Raw genomic sequence first — 18,678 nt, 5'->3', positions numbered from 1 at the left:
GGTATATTTTTTTTTTTCATTAAGGCTTTGTTGTTTTCCATTTATTTATTTATTTTTGAGGAAGATTAGCCCTGAGCTAACATCAACCACCAATCCTCCTCTTTTTACTAAGGGAGATTGGCCCTGAGCTAACATCCATGCCCATCTTCCTCTATTTTATATATAGGACACCTGCCACAGCATGGCTTGATGAGCAGTACGTAGGTCCACACCTGGGATCCTAACTGGCGAACCCCCTGCTGCTGAAGGAGAGCAGGCAAACTTAACTGCTATGCCACCAGGCTGGCCCCAAGACTTTATTTTTTTAGGACAGTTGAATGTTCACAGCAAAATTGAGGGGAGGGTACAGAGATTTCTCATATACTCCTTGACTCCACACATTCATAGCATCCCCCATTATCAACATCCCCCATCAGAGTGGTACATTTGTTACAGTTGACGAACCTCCATTGACACATCACTGTTGCCCAAAGTTCATAGTTTGCATTAGGATTCACTCTTGGTGGTATACATTCTACTCGTATGGGCTAATGTATAATAACATGTATCCATCATTATTGTATCATACAGTGTAGTTTTCACTGCCCTAAAAATCCTCTGTGCTCCATCTATTCATCCCTCTCCCCCTCCAAACACCTTGGCAACCACTGATCTTTTTACTATCTCCATAGTTTTGCCATTTCTAGAATGTCATATAGTTGGAATTATAAAGTATGTAGCCTTTTCAAACTGGCTTCTTTCCCTTAGTAGTCATGGTATTATTTTTATATTCATGCTTCTATAAGGTAAAGTTTACATAAAAATGAGATTTTTTTAAACATTATATATTTTGCCTAGAAAATATAAGAGGATCAGCAAATTGAAAGCACTCAAACTGGAAATAGTAATGAGGGGTACCATTGCATCAGTACAATGTAGTAGAATGAATCCAGGTTAAGAATCAGAACTCATTCCTTGACTTCTACCAACTAATTGTGACCTTACACAAATTTATTAATGCCTCTGGGCCTCAGCTTCTCATGTATTGCCTAGCTTTTTGTCATCCAAGGATGGTCAATATTACTGATCTTAGACTATATGTGTCACTGTGTCCTGGTTTCTTGGTGACTTGACTGCACTCAACATGAAAAATTGTTCCCTCTGAATCTTCTATATAAACCCTCAGCTCTATCTGAACAGGTGTATTCATTATTCCCCAGGCACAATGCATCCATGCTGTTCCCACTCTCCTTCCTGTAATGTTCTCCAATTCCTCCTCCTCCTCTACATCTGTGTATTGAACTTATCCTTTAAGATCTGGCTCATGTCTCTGTTGGAGACAACAGGGAACTTTATCAGTCTTTTGACATTTAGTATGTCCTCTTCAATGTAAATTGTCCACAACTAGCTTGTCAGTTCCTAGAGGCAGGTGTTACTGTAAATGCTTAGGACTTAGAATCACATAATTAGCATTTAATATGTATGTGTTGATTAAATGAATACAAAAAATTAGGACATTACTTTTTTTTCTCAATAGAGAATATGTCCACTAGCAGCCTTAGATACATAGCTCAAGATTCCAGAACAGATAGACTTGTTTTCCTTCTACTTTCTACATATCAAAGGGGAGCAGTCTGCTTGGCCACTGGGCTTATTCCATTCTTATTCCATGTGGACTGATTTCTGTTGCTAGTGGGATCAAATTTTATGGTTGGATAGGTCTCGGTGACTTGCCTATCCCTGTGGCTGGATGTGGGGGATACAGATGGAAATAAGATCGGTATCAGAAGAAGGTGGTAGGGACAGCTTACTGGGAAGACAAAAAAAAATTAGATATTCTATATAGGAAGGATTATTACACTCTGTCACTTCTCCATGACTGACCTTGAAATTAGATTATGAAAGTAATGAATTTTAACAGAAGCTGTAATGACTGAGATGGTTCCGCCTAGACCTCTTAATATATTTTAAATGTATTTTAATATAACCCTTACTATTGATACAAAATATTTTATTTCTCTCTGAAAGGTCAGAATGATTAAGATATGGAGGAAATGTCTTACTTCTTGTTGGTCGCAGTAGTCATGGTGGTGGGAAGTGAGAAGTGTAAGAGGAATGAGAAGGAAATTTCATTCACTTAATAGTCCTTGAATAGACAATATGTGGTTTGTCTCAAAGCCTTTTCTATATGACGGAAACTTACATACTCTGGATATCATAAGGACTTGGCTGGTTTTTAATATCTGTATTTATTTGTTTTATCTTGAAAGCAAATGCAAGATTTCTGGCTCAGAGAACAAACTTATTACTTGCAACAATATACCTTGCCCATTCTGCATGCCTCATTCTACCTCTCAAGGCAATGTGATGAGGCCAGATGAGTTGTGCGCACAAAAAGGAGGTCCATACTACAGGAGAGGAGCCACAAAATTATGAATCTGGGAGCTTATATAGGAATTGGTGCTCAGAGAGAAACCTTTGCTCTTTAATGTTAATAAACTCTTCCCAGGAAAGATCCCATGTTGTCACAACCCTTTGGAATGTAAGTGAATGGCTCTTTATTTCTCCCCTTTTGAAATGTAAACACAGATCTCTGGCAAGATGCACCTGGAAATCTCTCTCTAGGTTATTTCCTATCTTAGGACTGCTATTGAGTCATTCTTTGAACCAAGTTACTCGTCGTTTTTACTCAGAAAGACCTGGCCATGCAGAAACATGAAAGTATTTTCTTTATTGTGATTTGTTTGTAAATAATATGTTCTGCTAGAATTCAGACATGTCCAGCTCTCTCAGCATGAGGGGCTGAAGAAACACCCGGGAAAATACAACTTAAGAAGAGAAAGTAGGATTTACAATTTTAGCCTGATGATAAACCTCTAACATGAAAATGGAGATGGAATAGAGTGTACATGGGAAGCCTCATGATTGCATATTTATGTGCCATAAGTTTGGAGCAATGTAGTGGAAGAAGCAGCATTTTTCTAGTGCCCAGTTGTCAAAGTGAAAAAGGAAGGATATGAATCTCCCATTCTGCATGAATCACATTAGGGATTTGGAATCCTGGGGACTACAAAGGACATGGTGCTTCTTTGTCACCTCAAGGGCATCAGGGACCAGCATCCATGGTAGTGGCAGTGTAGTGGCAGAAGGGCCTGCATATTTTGTCTAGTAGGGCCAGTGCTGGTGTCCACTGGAATTGGTGACCAGGAATGTATAAATTGCACACAACTGAGGCAGAAGTAACTTCCCTTCACCCAGAATCTCTGCCACATCAGCAACAAGTGTTTGAACCAAAGAAGGGAAGAATATACTGACAATCACTTGTTTGGGAACACATGTGATACATCATTGGCATATTCCAGAAGTGATTTGGGGAAAAATAGGAAGTTTTACTTATAGCTGGAGAACCTGAGATAATAGACATAAGAATCATTGACCATTATTCTGGTCAAAGTGACCCCAAAATGCCCTCCTTACCTGGTTTGCCTTTCTGTATTTTAGTTATTCTCTAGCACTAGCTGATTTCTTCCTTGTCAGTGAAGTCTCTCTAACCATACCAGCCAATCTCACTCCTCTGTGCCTCCATTACTTTTACTATGTGTCACTCATTAGACACTTACCGTGTACTACCCTGTGTTACAAATTTTGTGTTTGCCTGTTTGTCTGTCTTAATGTATATATCTGTCCTCTGTCCACCTTTCTATGGGGGTGGGGGGGTGTGTGTGCATGTATTGCTTCCTAATTAAATTTTAACCCCTTGAGATCCAAGACTACCTCTTCATTTTTTCCAGTCTTGATTAGACTTAAAGCTCAAAAATGTTTATTAGGAGCCGGCCCCATGGCTGAGTAGCTAAGTTTGCGCTCTCTGCTTCAGCGGCCTAGGGTTTTGCTGGTTCGAATCCTGGGCAAGGACATGTCACCACTCATCAAGCCATGCTGAAGTGGCATCCCACATAGCAGAGCCAGAAGGACCCTAAAACTAGAATACACAACTATGTACTGGGAATGCCACTGGGGGGCTTTGGAGAGAAGAGGAGAGGAAAAAAAAAGATTGGCAACAGATGTTAGCTCAGGTGCCAGTCTGAAAAAAAAAAGTTTATTAATATAAATGAAAAACGTAACTGACGTGCAATTCCTTATTTTGGGTGTTGTACCCTTTTTAAAAATTACACAGTTGATCAAGATCAGAATCTTTAAAATTAACTTCTTAGCAATTATTTTATTACATTTCAATCCTTTAAACGTTACTGATGCCAAATTTAACTATATTTATCAAGCCAGATTTCCACAAACATGGGTAAGCTAAATAAGGCATCATGTTCAATATTTTATTCATTTCTTAAGTTTGAGAATTAAATGTGCCATCCTTTTCTCTTAACTTATATGCTATTTGTGATTGTTCTTGAAATGCTTACTTTAAAATATGAGAAAACTTTCCAAGCAAGCATTTTCTTTCCCTGGGGAAAGGAATTTGTGTCTAGACAAGAGCAGACGGATGTTCCCTGATTCTCTTAGGGTAGTTATGGTGAATGGAATTTAGAAGATTTTTTTTTCCTTCTTCTAGGCAGCGCTTTTTCATCTTTCATCAAACAATTCAGCTCATGGGTTATGTATGGCCTTCTGGCACTTTAATTTGATTTTGATGTTTGAAATGTACATTATAATTTTCCAAACGTGAATTTATGAAAATGGCAGCCCTTAGGAACTCCCACAGAGGGAACAGATGACTTACTCTGACGAAGGAAAGTCCAAGAATACACACAAGATGGCAGAATTAGTGTTAGCCAGAATGATGCTGACGGTTGTCTGGAGAGGTAGAGACCAGGGAATAAGGAGCAGATTAAGTTGGGCTTCTTTCATCCTTGCTCCTGGCTTCCAGTGCTCAACATCTTCTAACTAGAGTAAGAGTTGTCAAGAGAAAGCACAGGAAAAAGCTAGTATATCATTGGTCTAGAAGAGTAAGACTTAAACTGAGAGAACGTATTTAAGTATTATTTCTACACTGCCTCCACCACATTTCAAAAAGCATTTGAGAATACTTTACTCAAGATTGAAATTTAAACAATTAGTATATAATAAAGTAATATAAATTTGAGAGGGAAATAGTTGCACAAGAATATTAGATTAAGCTGGGAGGTTTTTGGAGAGAGTGTTTCATTTGAGCTAGGGAAGCTGGGTTTGAATTTTTTTTCTTTTTTTCTTTTTTTTTTTTTTTTTTTGCTAGCTACAAGCTTTTTGGCAAGGTCTCTTAACTTTTAAAGATTCTCTTCCTTCATGGATCTGGTGAGGTCATAATGGAATATAATGTTTAACACTGACCTTCTTGGCAATCAAGATAAAAAGGAAAATTCCAGGAGTGAGTTTATAAAATCTTGTCCCAATGGCAGATTTCATGGGAAATCCTTTATTAAAAATGTGAAACCATCAGAAGGGTGATATGGTCCTGCCAAGGAGAAAGAAGGGTATAAAAGCAGGGGTACTTGGAGATAAATTGTACCAACTTCCCAGTTTTCAGAGATTTTAGCACTAATTTGTATGTATTTCCAGTTTACTTCACTCCCACAAGGCCCACTTGTGGGCAGTGAATTGTGTAGTCATACCTACAAGTTCCATCCAAAGTAGATTGGATGATTTTGCCTACTGTAAACATAGAAAAGGCAGTGTGGATGGGTAAAGGCAGAGTCATGGTGTGAAGACAACTACAAGAACCATTTACTGTGAATCCCATGGGCCAGGCACAATAGTAAGCATGTTATTACATACATCCCACTTTTTTTGTGCCTCAAAGGCAAGATCATATTTGTTTTATTTGCCACTTTATTCTCAGTGATTAAAGTATCAACTATGTTTATGTATAAAATTGTATAAAACATTTGTTGAATGTATTATTTCTCAACTTTATTTAAAATCTGAAGAGCACCTATCATTACCCCTATTTACAATAGAGTAAACTGAAGCTCAAATTGGTTAACTTGTACCTAATCAAATATCAAGATTCAGTTGTACTTCTGCCTGGGCACAATAAATAGACCAGAAACCTAAACCATGTGTAGTTGCTACAATTGAGCAGAAATTTTAATGTCCTGCAAACTATTTTTACTGATATTTCTACTTACGGCATAGGATACTCTATTGGTTATTTATTGCTGTCTAACAAATCACCCCAAAGCTTAATGGACTAATGTTATAAACATTTATTTTCTTATAGTTTCTGTGGGCCAGGAAGCTGGGCACATCTTAGCTAGCTACCACTGCCTTAAGATTTCTTACAAGGCTGCAATCAAGGTATTGGCCAGGGCTGTGGTCATCTCAAGGATCAATTGGTGAAAGATCCACTTCCAAGCTCACTCACATGGTTGTTGTAAGGTCTCACTTCCTCATTTGTTGTTGGACTTCGAGCCTCAATTCCTTCCTGGATGTTGACCAGACGCCTCTCAGTTAGTTGCCATGTAGGCTTTTCCATTGATCAACTAGCTTCCATCAGAGTGAGCAAGTGAGAGATCAAGAAAGGGCAAGTGAAATGGAAGCCAGCATCTTTTTGTAACCTAATCTCAGAAGTGGCATCCATCTTTCTTCTTATATTCTATTGGTTAGAAGAAAGTCACTAGTACCAACCCACATTCAAGGTGAGGGGTCACACAGGGCATGAATATCAGGAGAGAAGGATCATTGGGGCCATCTCGGAGGCTGACTACCAAACATACTTATTTGCAGATGCGTTAAAATGGGACAGACAATAAGAGTAATGACTAGTTAGCATCATTAGGATAGAGCATTAGGATATGTGGACAGATCCCACAACATAGACTTAATAGGGACATATTTAACTTGTGGCACAATGTAGCTATTTCCTTGTACAATGGCTTCCAGAACGCAAAAGTCCATTGAGTCAAAATAGAGCTATGCACTATTGACCAGGAGGGGACAGTGGGGAAGGAAAGACCAAGATTGGCTCAAGGAGATTGGAAAGGGGAGTTGGAGTAGAGAAGGACAGGCTCAGGGAATTGCATAGAGAAACAAGATAAAGCCAGGACATAATTCAAAGATAGCAATGTACATGTCCAAGGGAAAAACAATCTTAATGATATCACTAGGAAAAATTTCCTTTGACTTAAGTTCATAAATTCAAACATTAATCTCAGAAGAAGCTATGCACCCAGTGGTGATGAAAATCATAAGTGGGATTAGAGCCAGGGTGTGAAATCAAGGTCAGAAATGAAAAGTCTAGATAATGCAGGAAATCCTAGCCAAGTGCTCCAGCAAGATTCTGGCCACTCTTGTACCTTGTAGGAAAACATCTATATCTAGTGGGAGTACATGAGTTTATAAATTACATATAGAAATAAAATAACCACTATTCATGAGGTAGACTTAGAGATCCATTCAATTATTTACTTCTTGCCTAATAAGTAGAAACCTAAGCAGCCCTAAAAAGATTCTGAGCTCAGGATTTTGTACGATCCCTGTTGTGGGGGGAGGGGCGTGGGGGTAGAACACTGGAACATCCTCCAATAACTTAATTAATGGTCATGAACTTCTTTACTAAAACTACTGACCCAATATAAAATGATGGCTAGCTTCTATGGTTTGTCCTCCATTATTTTTGAGTGGTGCCAAAGCTACAAATTTGTCACAGCTTCAGTTTGTGTTAGTTCCTCCTCCTACACTATGTCTCGGAGCCTCAGACTCAAATAGGCTCCTCACTAACTGATGGTGCTTCATGGGTGAGCTGAACTGTCAAGGTACACCCAGAGCCTTGGAAATGCCAGTCAGACTTTCCTTTGGGCAAGTTCAACCCCCCAGTGGTTTAGATCATATTCTCCTTTATGGTCTTTTCTCCTCTTCCTTAGCATCTAATTGGGAGCCACTTGAATAAATCCCTTAGCAGTGTCTGATAGAAGCCATTTTGGAGAAAGAATGCATGATCTATAGAACAATATCAAACAGTGCTTTCCTGCTGTAGGGGGATACTGGAATTACCCCCACAGAGTCTCCCCAAATTAGTACTTTATGTCTTCAGTTACTGATAACACCTAATTCTTTACCTAATTCCAACTGTTAAAATGGAGGCATAATAACTATTTGTGATATTGGGATTGGCAACAATTCCATGCCAGTCGTGATATTTTATTCTTTCTAGATTTTTTCAAACATTCACTTTCTTACTTTTCTATTTTATATTAACACTTATTAGATTGTTTTTTTCTGTAGAACAATGGCTTTGTCTATTTTCTCTTCTCTATCCCCAGTAAGAAAATTTGTGTAAGGAATACACTCGAGAGTATGTTGGTCGACTGCAACACCATAATTAGGTGACCCCTGTGCATGTAGATATAGTATTTTGGCCTTGGTGAACTGGTCGAGGATACAATAATGAATCTTTCTCCATGCTCAGTGGTGAAGATTCTACTTAAGTGGTCCTGAAAGAATCTGAGCTCAGGTTTCTGAAAGGACCCTAGAGACAAAACCTAGAATGCCACTAATAACTTGGTTAATGATTCATGAAACTCTTTAATAAAATTACTGAACTAATGCGAAATGATGAGCAGAAAGAGAGAGACTTAGTATATGAAATGTGATGCTGCTCCTTTTGTCCCTGAAATACTAGATGGCAAATGAATTCTTCCCTACATCCCATTCTTTCACTTCTCATCCTTCTCCCAACTGGATAGATTAGCTGTGCTAGAAGCATAAGAGCTTAAGATTCAAAGTGTGAAGAAGAGGTGGTCCCTACCTAAAAGTGACTCCTGTGTGAAACAGTAGGCATACAGAAATGTCAAACAACCTTAATACAGTGTACTGTCTTATAAAATTGCATGCATAATTAGGATACTATAAAAGTGTAGAGAACAACCAACTTTGAGGTGTCTGGGGATTACGGAAGGCTTCACAATGGCAGTCAATTCTAAACTGGACATTGAAGATTGAGGAGGAATTCACCTAGGCCAAAGAGAAAGAAGTACATCTCAGTATGAAAGAATAAATTGATCATGGACATGTTGATGTGACCTGGTATGTCTCCCTGTCGTATCTGAAGACATGGAAGTAATTCAGTCTAATTGGAATATTTGAATACATGTAGGAATAGGTGGAAGACAGAGAGAGACAGGTAGGAATTATAGGCAGGCATCAGATGTTTGTGCTTGTGTCTTGATAAAGAGATTTTATAGTCCCTGCTATATTAAAGGGAATCATCAGAGCATTTAAAGCTGAGCATGGACCTTTTAGGTAGTTACTCGGAGGCAGTGGAGTTGGTTGGCAGTTCATTTCCACTACCTCTAGTTAACCTTGGATTTTGCTCTTACCGTTGTCAGCAGTCCTATTTGCATCTTTAACGCAACTTCTCATTCATTTTACTGATTCACCCTGTGCTCTGAAACTTCACCTCTAAAGTCTCTCAGGAGGACTCAGTCCAGATCTTCCTCACCTCTGGTTTTGGATCTCCATTAACACTAGAGTGAGGCGACCTTGATTTTTATCTGCATACTTAACTCTGATTTCATTACTCCTGGAATGTCATCATTTTGTGGCCTGATGTGCACTCTGAATACAAAAGTATAGCAAGAACTTAAAAGTTTATTTCCAACTTTGATCACCCTTTTAGGACATAAGCTATTAAGTCCAATCCAGGATTTCTGATAAATAACAGTAAAGTGATGTCTACATTCTTGGATGTAATTCAGAAAGTAGAAAGAAGCTTCTATTTATAAAATCCTGTATCAGAAATTCTAATATATAATGTGCGAATCACAAAGGCAATGCTGTGTTTTGTCCTAATTAGTGGGAAGCAGAATCAGCATCATATCTGAAGTCATCTGAGACTTTTTCTGTCTCCAAATTACTTTTGGGGTATTTGATTTTTCAGACCCTCTTAAAGAGTTAGAAGAATTCATAGTTAAACTAACGTCTTAGGTTCTGTTAAGACGGATCATTGTTCTATAAACTTTTGTTTTTCTGTCTTACCACTTTTAAAAACAAAACAGGATAAACTAAAACAGGAAATTGAACAGCAATGTAGACGGAAAAATGGTATGTTGATTAAACTGCAGTAGAAGTTGACCAAGCCCTAAATAAATATGTATTTAATGCTCGGAGGAGCAGAGCATGGGAGGATGTTTTCCTTAAGGGTCAGACCCAGAAAAACACTGACTTGTGATAAGAGAAATGGATGTCTTGTTAGTTACAGTGAATAAAATCAGACTGAATGATTTCAAGGTCTAGGTTTTACCAGCTTGAAGAGTATAATAAGATCATTGGAATATTAAGGCTAAATTGTGCTCTGAGCCCCTATTTAAAAAGTGAGGGTTCTGCACCCCTTCCTCTGCCATTTTTTTCCTCTTAGAAGGTTGATGGTATTTTCTGTTCCAATCTCTTCATAAAAGAGCCTTCTTTCTGCCTCTTCTGACAATGCCACATCAACAACACTGTTTTTTATACCAAGACCCTACCTCCTAACTCTCCCTAGAGAGATTCTTTATTCCATGCTGGAGCAAACAGAATGCTCTTTTCCATACTTGGGGTTTCCAAGCGGCTCTGGGTGTGTTTTGGGCCCCACAGTAACCCTTATGAAAACGGTCCCATTAGATTTTAGCTTTTCTCCCTCTTCCTTGGGCAAAGAATCATGCCTAGAGGCAGGCAGAAAAAGACAGCAGGTCACCTCCTGTGTTTTACTCCTCCTCAACTCTTCTTCAGGGTGACCTTGCACAAACAAAACAAATCAACACACAACCCCTCTCTTCCTTTTAGACTCCATCAAATATCTCCATACAAATAGAGATGTGTGCACAGGAGCCGGGGTTTAGGAGGTGGGTACTATCTAACTCAGCTTTCCATTTGGCAGTTATTAAGGTCAAATATTAAGCATTTGATTGCAATCACAATTTCTGAGGGGATTCTTCACTGAATACTGTTGATCAAATTGGTTTCTATTATGTTCTGGGCCATGAGCTAGAACTTTATTTCTTCAGAGCCTTATTCAACAAGAATACAGCCTTGAGGATAACATGTTGATTTCTTTTTAAATATTTGAATTATGAAAAGATTCAAAGATATAAAAGGAACAGAAGCTAATATAACTGACACCCCGCTTCCACCCTGAGGTATAATAAATATTGACATTTTGCCATATCTGATTCACATTATGTTTTTAGAGTTAAAATACACTTGAGGCCTCCTTAAGACTTCTACTTAATCCTATGTCTCTCCTTCCCCTCTCAGAGGTAATTACTATACTTAAGATGCTATATATCCTTTCAAATCGTGTGTAATAAACACACATATAGGTTTAAATTATGCACAGTACTCTTTTGTGTATTTTTAGCTTTCTCACAAATGATGTCTCTTTTCAGTTTGCTCTTCCTAGTCAACGCTTTGACCTCAAGACTTACTCACTTTAATGTATTGGCTGTCCCCTGATTCGCATTCCTAAGTTCATTTTGTCCCACCCAGGTGTCCTGCCCATGAACCTTTAGTGAGCATCTCACAGTGATTTCCTCCTAAGGTAGAGGACTCAGAATAGAGCAGTATCTCTTTAGAAGTCAGTATTTGCCCAGGCTCCAGATAATATCCCAACTCTTTAGTTGGGACTGGAAAGCTTCGTTTTACTAGATTTTGTCAAAATGTTTGCCAAAATCATGTGTACCCATTTTCACTCCATATGCGTTAGAAGGGTTCCCTTTTGTCCACATGCTCAATAAGTTGGATATTATTAGTTTTTAATTTGTTTGCCCCTCCCAATAGGTATGAAATGATATCTCATTGTTTACATAGTAATTTTTCCAATTATTAAAGTTAAGCATCTTATTATGTATTTATCAATAATATATAATTTCTTTCTCTGTGAATTGCTTATTCTAATCTTTTGTCTAGTTTTCTTTTTCCTTATTGATTTATAGGCGTGTTTATCTTACATACATGTAGGAGTACTAATCCTTTGTCAGTTATACAATAGGGACAAAAATTCATGTAGCCAAATGCTACTGATAGTATCGTATAAATCTGTAAAATTGATGGTGGTGATGGCAGCTTAAACATCAAATAGAATAGAATTAATATTTTTCACAATTTTCAGTTTAAGAAAGCAAGGGAATTTGTAATTTCATTTAGGAAAGGTACTCATGTGAAATGAACGTGCAAAAATGTTTTTAGGCTTAAGGAGGTCAATTTCAATTATCTAGGTTATTTAGTCATATAAAACACTTCATTCCCAATGCAAATGGATAGCTGAAATGCCTTGAATTTAATGTGGTGGTTTTTAGAAATATATTTTTATTTAGTTCATATTTGCAGCAGTACAGCTCAATATCCCCAAGTTCCTTTTGTATCCAAGCAGTTCAAAAACCCAAATGAAAGATTCAAATAATATAGAGAACCAGTCATAGTAATTTGCTCACAGAAGGAAATCCACCCCACGCATGCTTTGGTTTTGATAATTTCTATGAAAAGAATGGCTCTGTTTTCTTTTAACCCTTCTTTTTGTTTTTTAAATAAATATATAATGTTTGACTTTTCCTAGTAGAAATATATTTTGCTAGGAATGTTTTATCTTGAATACTCTGACCCAAGAGAGTAAAGTAATTTAGCAGAGTTGCTCATACTAGGGATTAAATTGGATATTAAAATATCCACAGAGGATGAAAATGAGTATAAAGACGAATCAGGCATGAAAGTTAAGAAATGCAAAAGATAAATGATGTTTCTATTTTATTGTCCTTATAAATAAGATGAATTTTGTGCTTTTGGCTTTCATTTACCATATGAATTGATTGTTACCAGATAACAGCTGAGAAAGTTGAATTATAATTTTCAAGAATCAGTGAATTAGCAGCATTTTTTAAGTAGCCAGTGGAAGTCTTCCAGACCTTCTATTGAGTGGTCCTGGTGAAACAGAACAAACTCAAATTCATCTTTGAGTCCACTGGTCTCTTTCCGTAGGCTTTCTGCTGGAGTGTCCTGGGAGTTCCCTTTCTCCTCTTACACAGTCCTTCCACAAGCCTCCCTTCACAGCCATCCGCCCACCTCCAATACTTCAAGTCCTCCATTCCAGACAAAATTGGAATGGATTGCCTCATTTCATTCACACTTTACTGTGAAGCCATGTAAGTTAAGGTCTTTTACTCACCAGTTATGACTTCAGCATCTGAAATTAGTTACATGTTTACTGAGGCTTTGAAAGGGCCAGATGCCATCCAATACATTTGTATGCATTATCCTATTGAATCCTAAGGTAAGGTCTTATTCTTATATTTTATACACATAGAAACAGGTTTTGAAGGGTTAAGAAAACTTGGCCAAGCTTTCACAACTGGTAGCTAGCAGAAGTGGAACTCAACTCAGTTTAGGATAACATGAAATCTATACTCATGCACACTATACCACACTACCTTGGGCAGATTTTAAAAACTTGCTCTATTGCATACCATCACCATTCATGGAGTAATGGTTGGCTTCCTCTGCTGAAGTAAGTGGCACAAAGGCCGTTAAATTGTGTTCGCTCCAAACTGTACAGGTGGGCAGCCAGCTCCACTGAACTGTTGGAATGCCTGGAGCCCAAGGGCTGGAACAAGGGAGCAAGAAAGAAAGATTGCCTAATCCACTGCTTTTCACTTTGTTTAACCCAGTGATGCCACGCTTTGCTGAACAAGTAGAGGTTGCCATTGAAGCCCTGAGTGCCAACGTCCCTCAACCATTTGAGGAGAATGAGTTCATCGATGCCTCTCGCCTGGTGTATGACGGTGTTCGGGACATCAGAAAGGCTGTTCTGATGATCAGGGTATGTGAGGCCTCTGTAGCTTGGAGCTGCTAATAAGGACCCCAAAGAATTTACTGCCTATTTGTTTTTCAACTACTTAGTATAACTTGACAAGCTGTTTGACTTCTCATTTAGTCAGACAAGGGGGACTTTTTTACTTATAAAGGGAGGAATGATCCCAACAAGTCTAGATTGGCAATGAATATCCTGAAGAGTGATGTCCCACCTACTTCTTGCATGCATTGTTGCCTAAATTTGGTACTTACTTGGGGTGCCTCTGCTATTCTCCATGTGTTCTTCTTGCTAATATGATTTTCCCATCAGGATCAGAAAACCATGGGATGGAAAGAAATGAATATTACCCAACTTGGTAGTATTTATAATGATAACTATAATAATGATGATCATAATAATGGCAATAAAGTGATACACAGATGCATTCTCCTTGTAACAAATAATTAAGATGTTATAAATAAGGCTATATAAGCTTTCAGCAAAACTTCCTTACCAACCCTACTCTCCTCCCATCCTCAATCGTTTGTTGTCAGGTAGGTGTGAGCTTTCCAAACCATTGTCTATGTAATTATATGTGTGCTGGAAAACATATAACAGCAGATTTTAAAATGCACATGAGTATCATTTGTAACTTGCTTTGTTCACCCACAATATGCCTTTGTCTATTTCTATTAAGACATATAGCTTACCTCATTCCATTTAACTGCTGCATAGTATTCCATTGTAAGATGATTTTGTTTCTCCTTACCTTACCAACAGTTTGCCATAGCAGTTTTCAAACACATTTCTTAGCCAAAGAACTCTTTCTTCAAATAAACTTAGATATTCTAAAGCACAATTGATGACAAAAATTCACTTGTGGCTATTATGATTGAAGCCGAGGTGAGGTTTCTACAGTGCTAATCTCAAGAGCATGCTGTCTAATAGAAATATAATCAGAGCCACATTTGTAATTTTAATTTTCTAGTAGACACATTGAAAAAGCAAAAAGAAACAGGTGAAATTAACTTTAATGATGTATTGTATTTAACCAAAATGTATCCAAAACATATGAACTAGCCACATTTAAAGTGCTAAATAGCTCCATGTGGCTCATGGCCACCATATTGGACAAGGCAGTCCTAGACTGTATCCTCACCCTCAGCCTCCACAGTTGTCTCTGAGGCTGCTCCATGAAAACACAAGGCGTCTGCTGAGTGCACTTTGAAACACTTTCTCTCAGAGCATCTAAATAATCAAAACCACCTCCCCTCAAACACTGAAAAACAATAACAAACAACTAATTTATCTTCTGTGTGTGGCCCCTCAGATATTTCAAGAAGTATCTAGAATGTATTCTCTCTGGACATCCCTAGTCCTTCAAAGACTTCACATATGGTGTTAATTCTCCCCCAAATCCTGTTATCCTTGAAGTCATTACATCTATGTGTGGTCCTTTTCCACTCCTGCATTCAGAGCACAACACAATGATTTCAAGGTGATCTGAGCAGGTGGGGCAAAATATCACCAGAAAGGGTCTCTCTCCCCTCTTTATTGACATCTATGCTTCTCCTGCAATATCTACCAAACTCCTTCACTTGGGAGTACAAATAGCATCTTACCTTCTTATTTTTACGTCAACTTGACTGTTTGCACATTTAATATGTCTTTCATAATAGTTAGTTGATCAATTTAAAGAATTCAGAGCATTTGTAAGTTGTATCAGACAATAATGATTATACTTAACAATGTGGAGTTCAAATTTGGAATTTGGACACTGTCAGATGTATTACCTATTCTTCTAACTTGCCCATTTTAGATCTGTCAGTCTCTTACCATCTTTCAAAACTTGTATCAGATCTTCTGTCCCCAAATTTTCTCTCTTAAAAATACTAATCCTATTCTTTAATTACCTATAACTGTTTCTGTTTGTGGTAGTATTTATTATACTATTTCCTTTATGTCTATTACCTTCTTTAGACTCTGAAATTTTGGAAAGCAAAGGCTGTCTTTTTATTTTCCCTTCACAACGGTACATTGTCTGGCACGGTGCTTAATACTATGTGTGTGTGTTGGGGGGAGGAGGCGGGGTAGAAAAACAAATACCTAGGGAGATAGGAAGGTGACAGAGAGAAAAGACATGAGAATTGGAGGAGAAGGGAAGGAAGGATAGTCAGCCATTTAAGCCAGTAACAAATTAGATCATTTTTTTCCATTACATACTAACTTGTGAAATAAGGTAATAGACCATGAGAGTTATGTTTTCAAAGCATTTGGCACTAAATCCCACTATAATCCTCAAGACATATTCCCTCTTTTGCCATTTTTCTGCTTTGTTAGCCTTCACATTTTTGTGACAACCATTCATCTGGGAGGCTGAAGGATTTTATAGCCATCATTCAGTTATTCATTTATGAGCTGTAAAAAAAACATAATTTTAGATAAAATGCCATGTCTTTATTACATGAAGTGTCATTCCTCCATCTCGACATTTCAAGTGATTTGATCAGATGGATTTCACACCACTTAAAACTTAGGAAGAGAGAAATGTACAGTATGTACAAATTGTTATTTTTAAAATCCTTCTTTACTCAGCACCCAAATGGCTTCATTTTGTACTTAATTTCTTGGTTTGCTTTCTGAGTATAATGATTAAGTCTACTTTTAAAAAAATCCATTGCATTAAGTCAAGAAGAAAGACAGTAAGACAACTTGAACTGTTTCTTTCCCAGCAAACCTGACCATGCCTCCCTCCCTCCCAAAGTGTTGATTACACTTTGGAAAAATAAGAAATCTTTTTTTCCTCAAAATAAATGTAGAAAGGACCTTGAAGGGTCAAATTCTCTATCACCTTGCCTCTCAGCAATCAATACATATTTAATGGTGATGTTGGTATCTAAGCACTCCAGGCCAGCTCCAGGCAATCCTCTGAAGTAGACAAAGCTTGTCTTTCCTGTATCCCAGCCTCACCTTTCAGGGCCCTACTTCTCTCTTGGAATAGGTCTACTCTGCTCCTCTTACATGAGACTATTGTTTGCTTCTTACTGAGGCTTGTCCTTGCTCATCTATCAGCTGCATAGGAATTTTCTGATTACCCAGCATGGTAGTTTAAACAAAGAACAGACAAATCTGGCACATCAATGTACATTTGATTCTCATTATTTGCAGTAATTATATTTGATAATGTTGCTGGGAACACTAAATTAGAATAATGAACCATTGCTCCCAGGGAAAATTCAGGATTAGGTTCCTGTGAGCCTCTGGTCACATTTTTACCAGCTGATCAGTATATAACCTTGTTTTATGTGTGTTTTTGTTTAAAGACACTTTATTTAATTTATATTGTTAATTAATTAACACTGAACTCACTGCCAACCACACTATAACTCATGCCTGAAGGAAGCTTATCTAACAAGTGCATTGTCTCCATAAGGCACACCACAACCTTCTCGTACTTAGGAACACTAAACAAAGCTTCAGCACTACACTTGGAAGGCATTTTAAGCAGATAAATAAGCAACAAAAAGCACAAAAATGCAGAAAATGTGGCATTAAATAGACTGCAAAAAGGATACCTGATTACAGTGTAAGAGCTGAAACAAGAGGTGAACCTTGTCCTGTTTGACCTCAGCTGGGAATGTGCACGTTGGGTGAGTCAAATATTTTGCCACATTGCACATGTCTGAGAATAACTACAAAAGTCATGTTTTTGAGATTACATATAAAGTTTGGTGAGTAGGCAAATTCACAAATAAAGAATCTGCAAATAATAAGGAGCAAGTGTATATTTAAAACATTGATTTGCTTACATATGAAACTTTTGAAGGCAGGGAATAGAAACAAAGGGCCTCGGACAGGGTTCAGATAAAGGTCTATAGCTTAACTTCACATGGCCCAAACTGTGTGTGAAGGTGCCCTGAGCACTGCAAGATATTTTAAAATGTTGAAGGAAACACATAGACATCTCTCAGATACTGCATGAAATATTAGCTGAAGGTAGGTCACAGTTTAAACATTAGGTTGGTATGTTCCTTTTGCTGACTGTGTTTGTGATGCTGGGTTTCTGATGGTTGCTGTGCAAGCTCAGTGGATATTCAATTGTATTCTAAGGTTTGAGAAGTCATGCAATGTACAACAGGCACTAAGTTGTTAGGTCCAGTCACCTTATTCCATTTTTATGATCTAACTGCTTAATCAACAGAACTGTTAGTTTTTTGTTTTTGTTTCTTAGCCTGGGAGCAGCATTTAAAAAATGACTCAGACAATGAGAGTGCTTGAAGCAATAAAGTTTGGGAACCAATGGCTTAATTGCTGGGTCATTGGCATGCTAATTTCTTTCTCTATGCCTCAATTTCCTTATCTGCAGATGGGGATAAATATTGCTACAGCTATGAAGCACTAACATAGACCTGACCCTTATAGGTAGCCACGAAATATTTTCTTTCTTCATCCTGCTTCGATGAAGTTTATCTTCTTATAATCGATTAAGGAAATAGATTTTATTAAATAATTCAACAATGTTATCAAAATCACAACAATTGGAGTCATGATATTTGTCATAGCCAGTAAATAAAGGGTTGAAGAAACTTTAAAAACAACTTATGTAACAAAATTGATTTACCTATTACAGATTGCTATTATCCAGTTAATCAACGTGGTCCCATAAAGTGCCTAGTTTTTTGTTTTCTTAATTAATTAGAACTAATTTAGTATGATTTTTTTTTAAATTTGGTAATTTAATCTTGGTCTTACATTTATCAAATATTTTTTGAATGCTTACTAGCTGCTCCACTGTTGGAGGTACCCTGAATACCAAGATGAGCAAAATAGACAAAAGTCTCTGTCCTCAAGGAATTTGTATTCTTTTGATGGGGGACTGAGAACAAACAAGTGATATAATATGCCAGTTAATGTGCCATGGAGAAAACCAAGGCAGTATAAAGGGGGTAGGGCGC

The 18,678-nt window shown here is 37.6% G+C and overlaps 1 protein-coding gene across 10 annotated transcripts in view; it reads left to right on the top strand.

Annotated features, from left to right (window-relative positions):
* CTNNA2 (catenin alpha 2) overlaps positions 1-18,678 on the top strand; it is a 1,085,794-nt gene that overhangs the window by 1,001,489 nt on the left and 65,627 nt on the right. For all 10 annotated transcript variants that reach the window (XM_001499457.6, XM_070236225.1, XM_005599873.4 and 7 more), the window contains one exon: positions 13,599-13,750. In XM_001499457.6, coding sequence (XP_001499507.1) covers positions 13,599-13,750 — 152 coding nt within the window. The remainder of the gene's footprint in view (positions 1-13,598; positions 13,751-18,678) is intronic.

This window comes from Equus caballus, chromosome 15 (assembly GCF_041296265.1).
Source record: "Equus caballus isolate H_3958 breed thoroughbred chromosome 15, TB-T2T, whole genome shotgun sequence".
NCBI lineage: Eukaryota > Metazoa > Chordata > Mammalia > Perissodactyla > Equidae > Equus > Equus caballus.
The sequence above is the reverse complement of the archived record's forward strand: the minus strand, read 5'-3'. Positions and strand labels throughout refer to the sequence as shown.